Raw genomic sequence first — 20720 nt, forward strand, 5'->3', positions numbered from 1 at the left:
TCACAGGGGTTTCTCAGAGCTCCAACATGGATGCGATGAATGGAACCCTCCCCCAAGAGGTTGTCAGGACATTATGCAGTAGCCCCAAAATAGAGAGGATAGTCTGTCCCCGTAAAGGTAGTGGTGCTAGGAGTCAGCCCACCCTTGTCATGTGGCCTGGCCCTGTAAGATTTTGAGATGTCTGATATCTGGATGTCTGGACTAAGAAGTGGTCCAAGGAATAAGTCATGTTCAGGAGGAACTCCTGTTATGTTTCTGTAAGGACCTGGGACCAGGAGCCTTGCAAAGTGGGAGGGCCAGGACTCCCCTCTCTCCTAGTGAATTGGGATGAGCTTTAGGAAGGGGATCAGCATACATGCTGCCTCCTCCCTCCTAGCAGAGACAACACCAGCAGGAGAAGGCTGAACTCAAGGCTGCTTGAACACTTTGTATAGTGGGGTTGCTGAGAGCCGTTGAACCAAACTGTGAACCCTGTATATGATGGAAACTGCTTCAAGCCAGGGGTTGCTGCAGCACACCCGTTCCCCCAGTTCCAGCACCTATGCCTGAACTCTCTGAGCCTGAGGACTGACTGGGGAAAAAGGGCCACCAGAAGAATCTGGCTAAGGCCCCACAGCTGGCTAACTTACAACACAGCATAAAGGAGGAGACTAAAGGAGTCCTGCCTGCAGGAGAGGTGGAAGGACTGCCTGAAGCAAATGCCACCTCCAGGAGGAGGGCTAGGGGGTGGGGACTCCTGTCTTATGGAGGGAAACCAGAAGGACTGTTTGAAACACAGCCCAGCTGCTGCCAGAGAAGCTGGGAGCAACTTTGAGGAAGCTCCTCAGAAGTTGGGTGGGAAGAAGTCACAAGGAGCCACAAATCCAGGGCAGGAAAAGCAGAAGCTGCAGAACCATGGGAGTTGCTAACAAGCAGGAAAAAGGGAGGAGCAGCTCAGGGAAGTGGTGAGGGATTGAAGGAACAGATCTAGCAGCCTAACGTGGGGTCCCTGGGCTGGAACGCAAAGCAGAGGTCAGGTCTGGGTTCCCCAGCAAGAGGGAAAGTACCAACCTCAGGACTAAGAGACAAAGAATGATGGGTCTCAGATGGAGGCTGAGGGCCTGGCACAGAGGCCACCACATGTTGGCTTTTCCCGTATTGGACTTTTCTGTTAATCCTGGAAGAGGTGAGGTGGCAAGAGGGCCAGACCATGGAACCTGTGGAGTGTTGCAGAATCAGGAGGCTGGACAAGGGGACACCAGTGTTGGAATAAGTCCTGCAACATCATGTTCTGGCATGAGGAGGTGTGTTGGCAGTGAGTCTGCCCTGTGACGCAGAGACATAGGATAGATTTAATTGTATGGCGCTATGGATGTTCGAACAGTGACTTACAGCAGCAGACATGTGAGAGGCTTGGTGCTCAGAGCTGTGGTAACTCTGCAGCTTCACAACCAGGTTCTCTATCACCTGTCCTCTGAGGGCCAGGTCAGCAGATAGGAACTGCCACAGCTCGGCTGAATTGCTAGAAATTCAGAAATATAGCAACATGAGGGACCAGATGGCTTAGGAGAAAAGCTATTAAATCTCTTCACCAATGTAATCTCTTTGTAAGAGAAATCCTCCTGTGGAGCCAACGCCCTGCCCAGCAGTTCAGTTCCCAGAGCTTGTGCAATTCAATGCAGAGCACAAACAAGGACTCCATGGACCTCAGATTGAGAATCACTGGCACAGAATCATAGACTATCAGGGTTGGAAGGGACCTCAGGAGGTCATCTAGTCCAACCCCCCCGCTCAATGCAGGACCAATCCCTAACTAAATCCCCAAATGGCTCCCTCAAGGGTTGAGCTCACAACCCTGTGTTTAGCAAGCCAATGCTCAAACCACTGAGCTATCCCTCCCCCCGAGAATCACTGGCACAGGATATGGAGCATTTCAGCTCCAGGCTGCCAGTGTGAATCTGCCTTCAGTTGGTCATGACCTGTTACTAGCTGACGGCTAATACCGAGAGGCTGATGGCTAATGGCTAATACAGCCTCTCTGGCAGCAGATGTCCTATATGAAATGAACTAAGGGTCTCGGACCAGTGCTCAGTGCATGCTGTCCATGTTACAGAGTCAACCACCACACTTGGCCGTTGTTGGTAGGTTCAGGGATTGAACGGGACATGGAGGCTGAATGAGTCTTTCTTGCCTAGATGGCAGCCCCTCCAGCTATGAGCTCAGAGTATTCTTAGGGGCAGTGCGGAGGAAGCTTGCTTCGTCACTTTCTGGGCTGCAGCTGTGGTCTTCAGTGTCCAGGGGTGTCAATGGGGCACCTTTCACCAGCATTAAATTCCCTTTTTTTTAAAAAAGGGAGGGGGAATGCAGCAGCGTGGCTCAGATCTCCACAGCGCTCAGTCAACAACTGTGTGAGGGAAGGTTTCAGTGGAGTCCTCTGATATGGATTATTTTTGGAACTCACCGCTTGGGACTATCCATCATTAAACCACGCTTTGCGCAGTCATTGTCACTCAACTTTTCCTGCCCAAACATAAATGTGCTTCAGACAGCAACAGTTCCACCTAGGATAACTATCTGTACGTTCAGATGAAGGAGAACAGAGGAACGAGCTCTGTGCTTGCCAGCCAGAGTAGCAAAGGTACAGTGAACTCAAAAACACATACTTAAATCCACCCCCTGCTCCAGGACCCATGAGCAGTGACTTTAGGTTGGGGGGGACTGTGCTTTTGAAAACCCCTCCCACAGGCAGATCTCTATCAAGTACCAGGAACCGCGAGAGGGGGACTGGGAATGAGAGCTCCTGCCTTGCACATGGGGAGAGGGAATGGGGGAGAGGAATCTCTGACAGGCAGATTTCACTCTTCGTGATTTGTGGCTGAAAAGAGAAGAGCCATCAGGAGGAGACGGCAGGTAATTTGCCCCATGTAGAGGGTGGAGATTCAGTCCTCACCAGTCAGTGCTTTATACCTTGTCTTAGTAAGAGTAAACAATGCGTTCAGTGGTGAGGTTCTCATATAGGGACTCAAAGGATCACATGAGGCCTGAAGAGTGGGGGCATTTAGTACCTGTCTGTAGGGAAGGAGTAGTCCCAAAGGCATGAGGTCACTGGGTCCAGATGCTCCGCCTCGCCCGCCAGCAGGCCCACTAACTTCATCATCAGTGTCCTGGAGCTGGGCTGCTGGACTGAATCCAACTGGCTGCAAACCCCAGCCACAAGGTCTGCTGCCTGAGAGAGAGGGAACCAGATGAGATGGGACAAGACTCTCATCCCATCCTGCAGCTGGGGCAAGAGGGAACCTTAGCATCCCTGGAGAATCCCATCCCAGGGTTAGCTTCTAGGTTTTGCCTAAAAGTCACAATTCCTATATTATTGCCAGGGCTCATTTCAGAGCCTTACAAGGTATGTTGTTGCAAAGGCCACATATCAATGGCTCAAAGGAGATGAGTCCTGTCTATGCAGAATACAGGGGTAACATAAGAATGGCCATAGTGAGTCAGACCAATTGTCCATCTAGCTCAGTATCCTGTCTTCTGCCGGTGCCAGATGCTTCAGAAGAAATGAACAGAACAGGGCAATTTATCGAGTGATCCATCTCCCAGTTTCAATCAGAAGGCGTAGGGACACCCTGTGCATGGGGCTGCATCCCTGACCACCTTGGCTAATAGCCATCAATGGACCTGTCCTCCAGGAACTTCTCTAATTTTTTTTTTGAACCTGGTTATACTTTTGGCCTTCACAACATCCCCTGGCAACGAGTTACGAGTTGTGTTGTGTGAAGAAATATTTCCTTAGGTTTGTATTAACCCAGGTGTGTGTGTGTGTGTGTGTGTGTGTGTGTGTGTGAAAGGATAAATAAAACTTCCCTATTTACTTTCTCCACACCATTCATGAATTTATACGTGTGGGTGTCCCATGGATTTATACAGAGGCAATATGATATTTTCTGTCTTATTATCTATCCCTTTCCTAATGCTTCCTAACATTCTCGTAGCCTTTTTGACTGCCGTTGCACACTGAGTGGCTGTTTTCAGAGAATTGTCCATGATGACTCCACACTTGAGTGGTAACAGCTGATTGACACCCCATCTGTTTGTATGTATAGTTGGGATTAAGTTTTCCAATATACAGGAATCAGACTAGAAGATCTGATGGTTCCTTCTGGCCTTAAACTCTCTGAATTTATGACTGTTCCCAGCACTGGGAATTCTAGTTTCTGTACATCTCAGCAGCAGCACCTCATACCTTCTCCACTTTAGTCCCACCGCTGTTCAGTATGGCAGACAGCAATCCCTCTGCAGTGGGCTGGCAGTTATTGTTGCAGTGATCCGTCAGGTCATCCATAACAGTCAGAATGAAATCTGTCCTCTCTCTTGGGTTAAAATAGACTCCAAAGAGCTGAAGCATACAGGAAAGAGTGTAATTTACAAAAGGCCTCTTCCTGATTCCATGGGGGAGCTTATAACTACTGGAGCCTAGAGAAAGCCCTGTCTGGGGGTTGCAGGTCCCCTCCAGCTTCTCAGGGGCTCTGTTTTACTCTTTCTATTACAGGGTCCCAGTGGCTGTTGAGGCTTCTGCTGCGAAACCTTATCACTCACAGTGAGGCAAGAGGCCTAGTTAAACCATTACAGTGGCCAACCTAAGAGTGCTGCCATGCACGTCAGGATGTGTATTTAGTGGTCTCAGGCATCCAAAGTGCAAGGGTCACCATTAAAAGATCAGGAATTGCGGGATCCATGTAGCAATATTAGTGATGACTGTTACAGTACTCAGTCTTTGACTGCGACTGTAGGTGATACCCTCCTAAAACACCTCCCAGCATAAATACAGCCCCCAAGTCCTGATTACAACACCATCACCACACTTCCTGGCTTGCAGCCTGATTCAAAGACCACTGAAATCCGTGGAAAGACTTCCATTGGCTTCAATGGATTTGGGATCAAGCCTATATAGTATAGACCTTGTTGTCACAGCTTCTAACAACCGAAAGTTCTAACCACCCAACTTCTAACAACCCAAACACCCCCTTTCCTATACTAGGACCCTCCCAGAGTCCCCTTCCAAACTTGCCAGGACCCTGTCCCATTTGGGAATAAGGACAGGGCAGGATGGCTGTGGCCCCCAGGTTGGGAACCCATCTGCTAGAGCAGTGGTTCATAACCAAGGATACGTGTACCCCTGGGGTATGCAGAGATCTGCCAGGGGTACATCAACTCATCTAGATGTTTGCCTAGTTTTACCACAGGCTACATAAAAAGCACTAGCGAAGTCAGTACAAACTAAAATTTCATACAGACACTGACTTGTTTATATTGCTCTTTACACTATACCTGTTGTGGTAATCTAGCCTCCCAGTCCCAGACCTGGACTTTAGCGTCCACAATCCTGGTCCTGTCCCAAACCTGGACCTTAGCGTCCAAAGTTTGGGGGCTTACCTGAAACTCCCCCAAGCTCACTACCAGCTTGGATATTGTGGCTGAACACAGATCAGGAATGATGGGGCCTGAATCCCTTCGTCCTTCTCGGTGTCCCAATCCCTTCTGAGGAGCACCATGATTCCCAAATCCTTGATGCTAAGAAGCAGGGGAAATAATGTCTTCTCCTCCTTCCCCGGCTTGCCCAGAAACCGGTTTCTCTGGCTTCCAAAAAGCGTTCTCTACCCTCAGGACAATTTGAATGCAAAATGCCAACAGCTTGGCTTTGCCTTCCCCGGGCTGCTCTTTCCCTGAAAGCAATAGAAAAATAGCCAGCCTGGCTTTTCCCTTCCTTTGCCTCCCAGGAAAAGAAAACTTCCACACGTTTTAAAAGAAAAGTTTATATAAAAAAAAAAAGAAAGAAATATAAAACAATAATCTTGCTTAAAAAACTCAATACAGGCTCTGCTTTTAAGAGATGAAGGAACAGTCTGATTTAAAAGATAGCCAATTAAACCAGTCAACAAATCAACATACATGTGAATACACCACAAAGATCATTCATAGCGACTTACTTGGCTTCCTTTGTCCTCACAGATGTTTTATAGAGTAAAAGAGAGAGTTAGAGAGAACTTGTTTAACTCAAGCCGAGAAAACAAAAAAGACCTGGATACAATATACGCCCCTAAAAATCCAGTTCTCTGATTGGTCCTCTGGTCAGGTGTTTGGTTACCCTTTCCAGGTAAAAGAAACTTAACCCTTACCTTACCTATCCATTTATGACACCTGTGTTTCTCAATCTGGGGGTTGCAACCCCCAGAGGGGTCACGGGATGGGTTTAGGGTGGGTCACAAGGGCAGGGTTGCCATTAGGGGGTGGCAAGCAGGACCCCCGCAAATCTAAGATACATGCAGAAGCTGAAGCCCAGCCAAGCCCACTGCCTAGGGTCGCCCACTTTGTAATATTTAAAAACTGGGCACTCATGTAGGAGTGCTGGACCTCTTCTGCCCTGCCTCTTCCCCCTGAGGCCCTGCCCCCCATTTGGTCCTCTTCTCCTCTCCCACTGTTGCTCACTGCTCTTCCTTTCTTCCCCACCCAGGTCAGGAGCAACTTGCCTGCTGGGAGCTGCAGCTGCATGATGTGGGTAGGAGGTTACCCCAGCTGAGTAGGGGCTGGTGCTGGTGATGACCTGGGACCTCCCTCACCTGCAATAACTGGACTTTTGGTGTTCAGTCAGTTGATCTGACCAGACACTATCAGATCCCCTTTTCAACCAGATTTTCCGGTTGAAAACCAGGCACCTGGCCACCTTATCACTGCCCAGGGCTCAAGCTGAAGCCAGAACCCCGCCACCTGGGACTGAAATCAGTGTCTCCTGAAAGAGGTACAATAGTCTGGAAAGGTTGAGAATCACTTGCTAGAGAGCATTTGTTGTCTCGTCTTCACTGTTGTAGCCATGTCGGTCCCAGGATATTAGAGACACAAGGTGGGTGAGGTCATATATCTTTTATTGAACCAGCTTCTGGTGGTGAGAGAGATCAGCTTTTGAGCTACGCAGAGCCCTTCTGTCTCTGTCTGAAGAGCTCTGTATGGCTCAAAATTTGTCTCTTTCACCCACAGAAGTTGATCCAATAAAAAAATTGGACCTCACCCATCTTGTTTCTTCCTGAGCATGTCATTTCTAGCCATGAGTAAGGGCAGGAGCTGTAATTCCCAGGTAAGACATTCACAATAGAGATGGGCGATCCAGGGACAGGAAGTAGTTTGGAGCTGTGCGATACCATATTGTACTGACACCAGTGTAGAATGGCGATTCCTGCCAGGATGTGATTACCTCTGCGACCCTGGAGGGGCTGTTGTGAACCACAGTGGGGCTCCAAGCAGCCAGAAATTCCTTGTTCCTCTGTTCAGTGCATTCCACATTCTTTCTGTCCAACTGTGCAACTGAAATACACGTTAATAACACTCTTAACTTTCCGTTCTGCTTCCTGGCGTCTGTTCCCATCCCTCTTTACTGGACAAAGCCCTTTGCTTGGCCCTGATCCAGAAAAGCATTTAAGCACGTACATTATTCTAAGCAGATGAATAATCCCAGGGATTTCCATGGGACTCCTCACCTGAAGAAAGTTACAGATGTGCGTAAATGTTGTGCTGGATCAGGGCCTTGCCCTACAGAGTAAAGTGGCTCTATCAAGTGGTGGCTGGAATCTAACCAAAACACTTCAGTGGCATAGAAGTGGATTAACACAGCCATGAATCAAGCCCCAAATTTGGATCCAGATTTCCAACAGCCATCACAGTTCTGGGGTGTTCAGGGTACAGGCATCTCAAACTGATCTAACTGGTCTGATGGCATTTAATCCCCTATCATCGTGTCCCACTGACCCTTCCCATTCCCACTGACAGAATGAGCTCTGCCAGTCTCAGTTTTCGATAACGTGTGTTGCCTTTCTCTGTATTCCCCCCTCCCCTTTCCTTTCTTTGAAAGTCCAGGCTAGAATTACGGGATAGCTGTCAGATGCTTGTTGCCAGATCCACAAAAAAAACAGCGCTCTGGTCAAAGGAACGTAAGGAAAAAATACTGAGCCAGATGCTCTACTTCTTACTCAGCCACTATCCTGAATGGGAGCTTTGCCTGAGAAAGCCTCTAGCATTTAGCTCTCAGAAGGGGGTTCAGATGCTCATCAGTGCTTCTCTTACTCTTTTGGTGCCACGCAATAGAGATGAGGTGATGAACACCCTCTGCTGCCTTTGAGCTGACCACCTTGATGGGATCCCCACAGTGGATCCCCAGCACTGCAACCAGGTGTCCGAGTCTGGTGAACGGAGACACTTCCTAGTTGTACAAAAGAGGAGAGGAGGAATCCATTACCACTGCAGGTAAAACAGGCTGTGTCTCCTAGACAAGGAACCTATATCCACACCGTCCCTTTCTATAATGGGGCGTGATCCTTAGCTCTCCCTCTTCAGAAGAGGCTTGGGAACCAGAAGAAGAATATAGGGCTTGGTCCCGCACCACAGATGTCCACTGGAGTTTTGCCACAGACTTCAGTGGGAGCAAGATCAGGATCTGTAACGGCTGAAGTGGGCTGGAATGGAGAGGCCTCTTCCTGCAGCTCCACAAGAGGGAATTATCATATGGGACTAGGATGAGGAATGGAGGCAAACAGGGAACCAGTTGGGGATGAAATGTTTTCAGTCTCTAGGATTTTGAAATCTCTTTTCTCTGAAATTCATTAAATCCAACCATAGAAAAACCCGTTATCCCTGTGCCTTTTGTTAGCTGTCTTTCCTGCACTGGAAAGAGGTGGCCTATTCCTCCAGGGCACTGGATTTATTTTTCAAGTGTATGAGACACCAACCCATCTCAGTCAGGATGATGGAGGAGCAAGGAGATCGGTTTTTCCTCTGCCTGGTAGGGAGCATTGCATTGTGGGGCCCATCAACATACTTCTAAGCAGGAAGTTTCTCTGGCGTGGGAGAGTGCCCTGCAGGTCTAGTTTGCAATCAGGTCACTAGAAGTCAAGAGTTACTCACATCCAGTTTGACTTCTGTGGCCACGAAGTTTAGGAGCAGTAAGCTGCTCCATACAGCCCTCTCCCGCAGGCAATCTTCCCTGGACTGCATCCAGGAGTCCATGAGCTGCAGGAAAAAAAAGAGAGGTTAAAAATAGCGGGGGAAAGGGTGTATACAAGTGATCCCCAAAGGATAATCTTTATTCTGGCTGAATCATCTCACTCTTACAGATACAGGCTGCGTCTGCTTTGTGCAGACTCAAAATACACATGAAATTCTTCTCTTCAAACGAAAGCAAAGTGCATTTCTCTCTAAGGGCCCAGTCACACACCCACTGAAGTCAATGAAAGTTTTGACATTGATCTAGGGACCGATCCAATACCCACTGAAGTCAATGGGAAGGCCCCCATTTTATTGCAATGAGCATTGGATCAAACCTTTAATGGATGCAGGATTGGGTCCTGTGTAAGGAAGGGAAGGGCCAAGTCTTCTTTGGACAATCTACACAATCCAGCATTTCATTCAGCAAAATAAGAGCAGCTGGAGGAAAACTTCTATTCTTTCATGACTGCAGACTTTGGGCCATCCCTCATGCTCTGTAGTTAGCAGCACTCTTGGTTCCCATTGCAGTCTCTCACTGTGGGACAGCTGGAGCTGGGAGTTCTGTGGAGGCCAAGTGCCAGCCCTCGCGGGGGACTAGAGTCCTGGCAGCGACCCATGCAATTACATCAGAAGTGCAATGGTGGGCAGTAAAGGGAATAACGTCCTCATTTGGAAAGGACACTGTGATGTAAGGGCCATCAGGAGACAGGAGAGAAACTAAGGGTAACAATGGAGGAGATTGTCAGACCTCACCGATAGAAATAGAAGACTCCCCCGTGCTGCATGAACCTTGTCACATATGCCCTAACAGTAGAACACAGGGTTCCACCAGGAGAACCCTGTGGAGATGGGGCACTTGGTTCTTTCCTTAACTCTCCTTTCCCTCACAAGCTCTTAACAAGATTTTCCTGTACCTCTTCCCTACCTTACCATCCTCCAACCGGCATCTTCAGATCCTGTTTACCTGCAAGATCCTCTCTAGCTCAAACAGAACTGGATTTTCTACAATCAGACTCCGGAGCATCTCGTTGAGGGTCTGTAATGTTCTAATGAAGAGATCCTGAAAGGAGGGGGAACCGTTATGCTCAAGCGCCACAGAGCTGTGGATTATACAAATAATTTATCTTATGGGCTTGAGGCAAGAATCACAGAGTGAAATTCTTTGGCCGTTATTATACAAGAAATCAGGCTAAATCAGGGGTGGCTAACCTGTGGCTCCGGAGCCACATGCGGCTTTTCAGAAGTTAATATGCTGTTCCTTGTATAGGCACCACTCTGGGACTGGAGCTACAGGCGCCAACTTTCCAATGTGCCTGGGAGTGCTGCTCACTGCTCAACCCCTGCCTCTGCCACAGGCTCTGCCCTCACTCTGCCCCTTCCCGCCGCCTCCCCTGAGCCTGCAGTGCCATCACTCCTCCCCGCCAGAGCCTCCCACATGCCACGAAACAGCTGATTGGGAGGTACGGTGAGAGGGAGGGGGAGGTGCTGATCAGCGAGGCTGCCAGAGGGTGGGAGGCGCTGGGAGTGGGGTGGAGGAGTTGATGGGGGGCTGCTGACGCGTTACTGTGGCTCTTTGGCAATGTACATTGGTAAATTCTGGCTCCTTCTCAGGTTCAGGTTGGCCACCCCTGAGTTAGATGATCTAATGGTCCTTTCTGGCTTCCAAGTCATAAATGAATAGAATTATAGTTCAGACCTTGTCCTAAGACCAGGTCTATAAAGATAAGGCCAGATCCTCAATGAGTGCATATTGACATAGCTCCGTCAACGGGCGTGAAGCTACACTGATTCATACCAGCTAAGGGTCTGGCCCATACTTCTTGTACACAATAGTTGCTAAATAATTAGCTGCTTCACTTATTTAATAATGTGGGTCCCATGAGCACAAGAAAAAACATATTTAGATTTGTTCTGGGCAGTGAATCCTTCAGGAATCTGGAGAAAATTAGCCTCATGTTTCAACTGATATTGGCCTGATGTGATTCAAAGCTGTGCTCTTGACAATCACCCAGAAAGCCAGATGCATCATTACATCCCTGCCTCATTTCCATTATAAACCAAAGGAAACTGATAACAGAAAGACATCTGCAGGATAAATTACCCTTTTCTTATAATTGATCTTCTAAATTGTCCCCAAAACCTGATGTAATTAATTCATCAATGCCTCCCTTGGGAAGATAACATGCAGCAAAGCCCTTATCAGAGAGTAAGGAAAATGTTATAGCAAAAGAAAGTCCTACACTGAAATGAGATTTTTTTAACATTAGAAATAAATATCACTTTAATAACTAGATCACCTTATCTTTGCCCTTTACTCCTCTAGGTCTTGGATACTATTCACTCCAATGATTTGGTTAGAGAGAGCACATGAGAGCATGCAGGATGTGAGGCAAATTAAGCGTTCTAAATTCTATTGACTTTGGTAGTGAATTAGGTCCAGTGTCTGTGATTTCCCTCCCCTCAACTTTAGGGCCATATGTGGCTTTTCAGAATTAAAAAGTGCAGGCACTGAAAGCTTTAGCAGCTCTGACTGTACGGGTCAGATGTTTAAAGATTTGCCACCATGTTTACACCCACAATTTGTACCCGCAGCTTTGCTCTTACTGTTCTTTTCACCCGTCAAGCTGATCACTTCGATGCCAAAGTGCTGGATTTACGTGTGAAATCAGGTAATTCAGGTGCCCACATGAGCTAAGGTGTAACTGCAAATAATTGCAAGTCAAAAGTAGGGACCAAAGTAAAGTTCAGGCTGAAAATGTGGCTGTATCGAGTGCAGCAGGACTCCAACTTTATTCAGCCCCTTCATGCAAGAGGACCTAGCTGTGGGAGGGGATTGTTGTGCCACACACCAGAAATACCTGGTCAGTGATCAAACAATAGCCAGCCCCATTTCTGGGCCAAGCACTAAGTATGTTTTCCTCATTCAGCATGCCTCATTCTAGCTCCACCACCCAGATTGGGATCTCGAGTAGTTCCCTAGTAAATTGAAAATGGACGGATCATTTTCATAAATGGGAATGTGGCAGCTACTTGCTGTATGCATGGGATAAAAGACCAGGGCCACGTCACCGGGGCTAAAGTCCCAACTGATACTCCACAATGGCGTTCCATGAGAAATTTCGCTGACAGTTTAGTCACATACCACCAATATGGGCCCAAACTAAGTAACAGGAAGCCATTCTTAAGTTACCTTTGTGTACTGGGCGCTTGTAGCCCTGATTACTCCTTGCGCCTGCCATGTCGTTAGAAGTGGCAGGGAAAACACGCTCTTGAGGAATGTTCTCAGCGAGACCCTTCTCTGGTGGGACCCCATGGCCTTCACCACATGATTTTTGCTGGTAAAAGGAAGAAGCCTGGATTGGACTTTGAGGTGCTGCAGTGTAATGGAGGCATCAGATGGTGAGGACATGAACTGAGGGTTATGTTGAAGGAGAGTGAGACTAAGAGACATCTGGACTATACAAGAGAACAAGATCATGCGAACAGGAACAATGCAGAAGACTAAGACCCTGGCAAAGAGTAACAGGATACAGGAAAAGCACAGGAGGGCAGGGACAGGTGACCCGAATAGTAAATCCGGCTCAGAAAATCTACACAAAAGAGTGAATTAAATGATTCATCTGACACCTTCAGAAAGAAAATCATCTCAAAACGTCTGCAGAGGCTCTTGTCTTTGATACATGTGTGGAGTAAAGAGGATTATAATGTTACTGGGCAGAAAATCGTCAGTCAGCCATGCAACAGTCCCCCAGCTCCTCCCCAAAGAGTCCTCAGCATCTAATGAGCTAAAGGCACGAGGTGAGGGACTGCTATTGGCAACTCTGGTCCCACCAAGCATGGAGTGAGAAGCCAGGTGTGAAACCTGGGCAGTTAAATGAGAAGTCACATTACCTCAGGTCAATAATAGTGGCCATGGCCTGGAGCCGTATGGTGCTGGAGAGAGAGTCCTGGGGTTCTTTCTTAATCATCTCCTGTAAGTCACAAAGGAGCAAACATAGTAAATGAGACAAAAGTTCTCCCAGCGTCAGTCCTACTCCCTCACACATTCACTGAGGAGGTAATACAAAGCCCTGGCATCACAGCTAACTCTGGAGGCTTCAAAACAGGCTAAATTAGCCACAGGCTTCTCCGGAGTCTCCAATAAATCCCCAGCTAAAGGAACATCAGACATTCCAAAAGTAACAAGGAGCCCAGCCGAAACCCAGGATCTTCCTTTCTGATTGAGGAGCTCCTAGATCGTGAAGCTGCTCAGCCAGTGTTGTTGTCCAAAGGGATCTCACCCATTTCTACCCAGCCACAAATTCACTCACTCATTTCCTCATCCATCTCTGTCCACTCATCTTCTACTTCCCACCGACTAGCATCCTGTCTCTGTCCATTCACACTAATAATCCCAGTCAATCAGCACTGACCTCAATTTTACACACTGAAATAATTGCTTCAGTGTATACAACAAAGTTTTTTACAACTCTCCAGATTCCATGGACCCTAGCATGAGTTTAGCAGCTAAGTATTCTCCACAGTTCATCAATCTTTTCCAACCAACAACACGGACCCTGTGTATGTTATTTACTCACCACGATGGCTCCCGCAGTGTCTGATGCAACATTGTGAATAAAAAAGTCAGGCATGTTATGCCAGTCGATGCTCTTGCTGAGAACAGACAAGAGACTTAAGAAACTTTTTTTCATAATGAAATCCTAAACCAAAATGAGAAAAAATATATATCAGGGTGAAAAGGATTTAGATAGAGAACATCATTGGGTAGACTATTCTACCTTCATTCAAAACCCCTTCACACGGAACACCTGGTAGATGAATTGATGTTGCAGAGCAATTAATAGTCTCTTTCCCTTAAAATCACACTGTTTCCTGCATAGGCAGGATCAGAAATCGAGGTGAGTTGAGGATGGTGATGTATCTGGGCAGCCCCTACAATATACTTGGCTCCATCTTAAAACAAAGGAAGACACAAGCCCAGCTCCCAAGAGTTGACAGCCTAAGAAGGGTTCTGATGACTTCCAGCAGAATGATGGATTATGTAGGACCTGACTGTATGAGCTACTTGTTCAGAGAATGGTTGGATCAAGGAGAACAAGCAGAACAGCAGTGGGACTGCATGTGGAGGACTCCACACAGGGCTGTTTTCTGTAGGACAAGTAGCCAGATGTAGTTTGACCATGTGTAATAAATAAAGGGTGGGGAGGGAGCTCCCTTTTATGAACACCCAGCCTGCCAGTTAGCTATAAAGTCCCTCTTGGTGGCTGTTCTCTGCTTGCTTTACCTGTAAAGGGTTAACAGATTTCCCCAGGTAAAGGAAAAGGAGTCGGCACCTGATCAAAAGATCCAATGGGAGGGCTAGAACTTGTTAAAATGGGGAAAAAACTTCTCTTTGTCTGTATCTGTTCTTCGAGGATGGGACATGGAGCAGCAATGCTGTGTAAGGCTGGAACCAGGTATGAAAATGCATCTTCCATACTGAGAAAAATCACTGGGCAGAGAATGTTTAACTAGACATGATCAGGTTTATTTCTTTATTTGGGCTTGTGGATCTCCTCTGTGCTAACCCTAGATACTTTTGTTTTGGTTGTAACATTTAAGCTGAACCTCAAGAGAGCTATCTTGATGCTTAATTTTTGTAATTGTTTTCTTTTAAGATCTAGCAAAAAGCCTAAGTTCCAGATGCATTTTCTTCCTTTTTGTTTTTAATAAAATTTACCTTTTTGAAGAACAGGATTGGGTTTTTGGTGTCCTAAGAGGTTTGTGCATGTTGTTTAATTAGCTGGTGGTCCTTCCTGGGTCCAAGAGTTTTTTTGCATTTGGATGGTGGCAGTGTTTACCAAGCCAAGGTCAGAGAGAAGCTGTAACCTTGGGAGTGTAATACAAGCCTGGAATGGCAAGTCTTGATTTTTTAAATCCTTGCAGGCCTCCACCTTCTGCACTTGAAGTGCCAGAGTAAGGGTTCAGCCTTGACACGTGTATAAGCAACAAAGCTGGACCCATTTCTTTTGTCAGTGAAGGTGTAAGAGAGGAGCAGTCGCCAGGGGAGACCTTGGGTGGAAATGTCTCGTCCTTGAGTGCAACAGATAGTGTGAGGCAGGGGAGTAGCCAGGCAAGAATCTACTGAAGCTAGCGCAGTGGTGAGAAATCCCTGCAAATCAAGGATACCACCAAAAAATGGGGCATGAGATCACCACGGAGTTTGTGGGATATATCTGGAGAAGGCATCTAATATGTATAATAGGAGAAAAGCATCCAGGGGCTTGATTGTCTGGAGTAAGTGAAAGAAGAAAGGGTTGAGTGCTGTAGGCAAAGGGTTTGAACAGAAGTCAGACCCTATATGCTAAACCTTCTAGGATGTCCCAGGCTGGGTCAGGTGGGACAGACAGCGGGAGGAGACACTAGTTTACAGATTAGATGGAGAAGGTTTATACCTCTTTGTTACTATTGAAGTAGTCAACAGTGTTTCTCCATGATTCCAGCAAGAGCAAGGCTCCCTCCATAGCACAGCCATGCTGCTCAAGTCCACTCTCATCCATCTCCCAAATAGTCTCCATGCACAAGATATCTGGGACTAATAAGAAAGAAGGAATGACAGAAAGAAATTACTGCCATTGCTGGTTAAAGGGGAACGAACGCGCCCTGAGGTGTCACTCGTGGACTGATTGGTGCCCAAAAGACAGTTCATTTAAACCAAAGAAAGGACACGGTCTGTCTGTCTTGGGGTTGTATACTGCTGCCCATCACCATAGTATCTGAGCACCTTCCAGCTAAAATCAATGAGCAACAGCGAGTTCCTAGTGAAAAGCCTGGCGTCACTGGCATATCTACCTTTTTGGGGTAAGATATCTCTGCTCTGGGTAGAGTTATCTTCTGCTTGTTGGCTTGATTGGTTTGATTCCCACCGTTTGTTTTGAGTAGGGCTAGACATCTATATCCTGCTTGATCAGGGGAGAATTGAAGGAAACTGTGATGCTGGTAAAATAAGCCACTGACTCTCAAAGAACAAGAGATTGGTGTGATCAAAATCAGAATCAAATTGGGGATTCCTTAAAAAAACAAAAAACAAAATAAGACTCCTTTGCACTTCTATGGAGTTTTTCAGTGGAGGATCTCCAAATGGGTTTTAAAGGTGGGCAGGTATTATTATCGCCATTTTATGGCTGGAGAAACCATGGCACAGCGAGGTGAAGTGACTGGCTCAGTCAAACAGCAGGTCACTGGCAAAGCTGGGAATAGAAGATAGTTCTCCAGACTCCAGCCACATCCTCTACTCCCTTTATTTCTTGGATAAATGTTATTGATTCATTACACAATAAATATCTTGTGCTCTCCAATTGGACATGAATGAGCACAGACCCAAAGAAATACCAGGACTCACTGTATTGTATAGGGCCAACCAAACAATAGATTTGTCTGACAGTATGAACATCAGCCAGCCAAATACGGCTGAATAGGGACTGGCTGATGTTCAGTTCACATATCCTGCTTTGCGCCATCAGCAGAATCAGAAAGCAGCTAGGAGCTCGTGATGGGTGGAAGAGCCAGAATAACATCCTCCCAAGAGAAATGGTAGAAGCCCCATTGCTTAAGTCTGTGGTTTTCAGGTTGGCCACTTCTTATTCAAAGTCAAAGATTTTTGCCTTTACACTCACTATAAGAGTTAGAAATGTGTTGTTGCTAACAACGATAGCCCTACAGAATTCACCTGCATGTGCATTTTGAGAGGTTGGCCAAGAGTATGTGACTTTGAAGGGTAAGGGTGTGCAGGGACTGGGGGAACAAGATTATTTTTGCTTTAGGTTATAATGCAATTTTCAGTGCCTCCTGACTCCCTTGATTGCTCTGTGTAATCACTTGGGGTCAAGACCCACCATTTGAGAAACGTTGGTTAAACATTTAAAATTAGACTGGGCTAAACCAGGGCTCAGCGTGGGATGGGCCATGGTGGCCTGGCATATTGGCTTCTTTTTTCTAATGCCTTTTTGTTCTGCAGCATCTAAGCTTTCATTTAAAAACTATGTATGTCGCTAGCTGTTATTTAAGATTTTTATTACAGTAATGCCTATGAGCCCTCCAAGATCAGGGCTCTATTGTCAGAGCCAGTTCCAGGGTTTTTGCTGCCCCAAGCAGCGAAAAAAAAAAAAAAGCCGCGATCGCGATCAGCAGCAGCTCTACCACACCGCTTTCTTCTTTGGCGGCAATTTGGTGGCAGGTCCTTTCCTCCGAGAGGGACCGAGGGCCCAGCCGCCGAATTGCCGCCGAAGAGCCCAACGTGCTGTCCCTTCCTTTGGCCGCCCCAAGCACCTGCTTGCTGAGCTGTTGCCTGGAGCCGGCCCTGCCTATTGTGGAGAGGCATCAGCTGGGGCCAGAGTGTGTGGGGGGGTGTCTCCTTTGCACACTTCTGGGTGCAGAGGTGTGGCCACACCTGGGCCCCATTTTACTCCCACCCCATTCCTCCCTATGGTTGCTGAGAGAGATGTACCTGCCAGAGCAGTGGAAAGAGGCCTTAGTGTAATGAGAACCAGTCTCTAAGATCCAGAAATAGGACCAGGGCCACCCAGTGGATTCAGGGGGCCTGGAACAGGGCTGGGTCTTCGGCGGCAGGTCCCTCTCAGAGGGAGGGACCCGCTGCCACATGGCTGCTGAAGAATGAAGATTCTTAAGGGGGAAGGTGTGTAGTGGGGCAGCTGCCCCACTCCCTAAGAATTTAGGCTGCAGCAGGCCAGTGGGCCTGCGCAGATAAACAGCTAATTGGAATAGGGCTTATTGGGAGCCAATTGGGGCCCAGATTGGAGACAGCCAATCAGGGCCAGGCTCAGCCATATATAAAGGCTACCCAGAATGGCCCCAGGCAGTCTGTCCCAGGCCTTTGAGAGTGGAGAGTTTGTCTCCAGAGCTGGGAGATTAGCACCAGGGACAGGGCTGGGCTGGCAGAAGGGAAATCCAGACCAGTATGTGCCAAGCTGCAGGCCCTGAAGGGAAGGGCCTAGCCGGTGCGAGAGGCTGAAGGGGAAGTGGTCCAGGGACGTGGACAGATGAAGGGAGAGATGGAGGGCAGGATGGCTGCCACTAGAGGGTCCCTGGGTTGGGACCCAGAGTAGTGGGTGGGCCTGGGTCCCCCCCTTTGCCCCTTGCAGTACACCCAGCCATTGGCTGTGGGGAGCGGCCATCACAGACTATACCAGATCCCTGACAGGAGGGCTTAGACTTTGGGGTGTGTGGTTGGACATGGTGGCTGGGGCATAGAGTGACAGCTGCTTGACCCTGCCCCCCCGGAAGGGAGTGAGGATGGACTAAGGGGCACTGCCAGAGGGCAGTGGCTCAAAGAGGAAGCTGCCAGGTGGGGAGCAATGTGGGTCCAGACACACCAACTGAGGGTGAGACAATGGGTGGGACACCACCATGAGAGGGTGCTCCACTAGACTGAGCTAATTCCTGGAGCAACCAGCAGGAGGCGCTGTGGTGGTGAGTAGCAACCTTGTTACAGCTAGTCAGTCATCCCTAGTGTTATATTATTCTTCCTGCTCCAAGCAATGACTTCACTACAAGGATAAGAAAGAGAAATGGGAGCAGTGTGGTGGAGAGAAATAGAAGCTGCCCTTCCTCTTCCCGCAGGCAGAGATTCCCAGAGGAATACAGGCCAATCTGGGGGCATCATCACCTCCACCAGTGCTGGAAGAGCCTTAAAAATAAAGCGGTCTGACTGTCACCCGGGTCTAGTGTTTATACCAGGGTTTATAAGTATTGTGTTCACACTGGGGACAGAAGGACCTCACAGAGATCCAGCATTTACCAAGCTGGTCTGGATTCAGGAACTCCGTCTCCTGTCATTCCAGTCTCTGGCAGGTTCCGGGATGATTAGTACTGGGACTGATTACCGCTAGCTCATTATTTATTTACCAAGCTCCAGCAGTGATCTCTGCTCCCTGTGCAGAACAGAGAGCTTCCCTCGAGCAGTGTGCAGACTCAGCCATGGAAGAGAGCCGTCCACCCACTAGCAAAGCTGTGCAGCTACATCTATTTGTTCTCCCCTCCAACTTTTCCATGGTTTTTTCCCCCAACTTTCTGCTCCTTATTCTCAGTTTCCACTAAGTGGAACACAAACCCAAGAGCCTTTGGGATCACTGCAAATCTTTGAGCACATGGGGGCTGAGACTGAGTTTGCCTCCCTTCATTCCCACCCCTTAGTGCATCCTCTGAACAGGGCCTTTCCTTTTACCTGTAGTGACAGTTCGGAGATATTGCATCTTGTTTGTCTTTGCTTTTTGGCAGATTTGCTTTAGACACCTCAGGATGGGCCCACTCTGCTTAGGAACGACCTTGCCTGGGCCATCCTGAGTATCTTCCCGAGCCAGCTGTGGCTCACGCTGGCTCCCACTGGAATGTTCCCCTCTTCCCAAGGTGGACGTGCCCTCAGCAGCTGTGTTGTCGTCCTCCCCTTCCCTTGGCAAGCGGTGCATGTCCATTCTGCAGCACGTCAGGAAGGGTGGCCAGTTTCGTTTCAGTCAATTTATTGTCTGTGGAACAATTTCCAGTCTGAAGCTAGTGAGAATGCATGCGTCATCCTCTGGCTAAAAATGTGAGCCACAGACAGCAGAGCCCGAGAACTGGGGCACAGATCCTCAAAGGTATGGAGTTTCCTAACTTTCATGGAAATCAATGGCAGTTAGGAGCCTAAATACCTCTGAGAATCTGGGCCTGGGATCCTGCACCCCCTGCCAATCCCCCAACCAAGTGTATCCCTACACTTGCAGCTGGGGGTGTGATTCCCAGCTCGCATAGACATATTCGCACTGGCTTGCTAAAATAGCACTATAGCAAGGATAGCATGGACAGTGATGAGAGGGGCTAGCCACCCTGAGTACAACCCCACCCCGACCCTATGAGTACGTATTGCGGTGGCTAGCCCAAGCCACTGCCTGTGCTGTCACAGCCACGCTGCTATTTGACATGCTAGCTTGATGACAACTAGCGCAGGGATGTCTGCTCAAGCAAAGAATCACACTCTACTTGATCCTGCCTCAGCGTAGGGGCCTGGACTTGAGCAAAGGTTTGGGGGTTCTGGCTGGAACTTTGTTGTTTTTAATAAAGTCAATAAATATTCTGAAAACCATGCACAGGATAAGCAGTGTGGTCTAATGGCTTGAGTATGGAACTGGAAACCAGAAATAGATTTCTCATCCTGGCTTTGCCACTCACTCACTGTGTGATGCTGGGCAACTCACTTCCCTGACCCGTGCCTCAGTTTCCCCATGTACAAAAAAGGGATGCTACTGACCCTTCTGTACCTCCCAGGGATGAGGAAGGTTAATTAGTCAATGTAAAGAGAAAAAAGGCGACAAAACTAATCTGACACAATGACGCCACCAAGAGTGGAATTATAAAGCACCTAAAAATCCAAACAAATATATAAATATCACAACATTTGCCAACCCAAAATTCAGTTATGGTGCTTCCAAAAAAACCTGACTTTGAACATTTGTCCATCACATACACGTTTCATTTGAATAATACATTTGTTGAGTCACATCCACAGCTGCTGTAAATCAGAATACTTCATTAAAGTCAATGGAGCTGTCAATTTATACCAATTGAAGATCTGGCCCATAAAACCCAACACATTTTAAGCCTAAAGTTTACTTGCTTTAGAAGTTGGGACTCAACTAATTTCACAATCATTGGTTTCCTCCAATAGTTGAGCTATGAAG

At 47.7% G+C, this 20720-nt stretch overlaps 1 protein-coding gene across 1 annotated transcript; it reads right to left on the reverse strand.

Annotated features, from left to right (window-relative positions):
- Nucleotides 1-3037: 3037 nt before the first annotated feature.
- Nucleotides 3038-19478, reverse strand: LOC142046370 (protein MROH8-like). The gene is made up of 11 exons (XM_075062855.1): nt 19232-19478; nt 15444-15583; nt 13587-13709; nt 12901-12980; nt 12200-12344; nt 9974-10069; nt 8929-9033; nt 8092-8227; nt 7226-7335; nt 4223-4375; nt 3038-3205 (listed from the first exon to the last, which is right to left on the reverse strand). The coding sequence occupies exons 1-11, from the start codon at nt 19476-19478 to the stop codon at nt 3038-3040; spliced, it is 1503 nt and encodes a 500-aa protein (XP_074918956.1).
- Between the last annotated feature and the right edge of the window lie 1242 nt (nt 19479-20720).

This window comes from Chelonoidis abingdonii, chromosome 1 (assembly GCF_003597395.2).
Source record: "Chelonoidis abingdonii isolate Lonesome George chromosome 1, CheloAbing_2.0, whole genome shotgun sequence".
NCBI classification, from domain to species: Eukaryota; Metazoa; Chordata; order Testudines; family Testudinidae; genus Chelonoidis; species Chelonoidis abingdonii.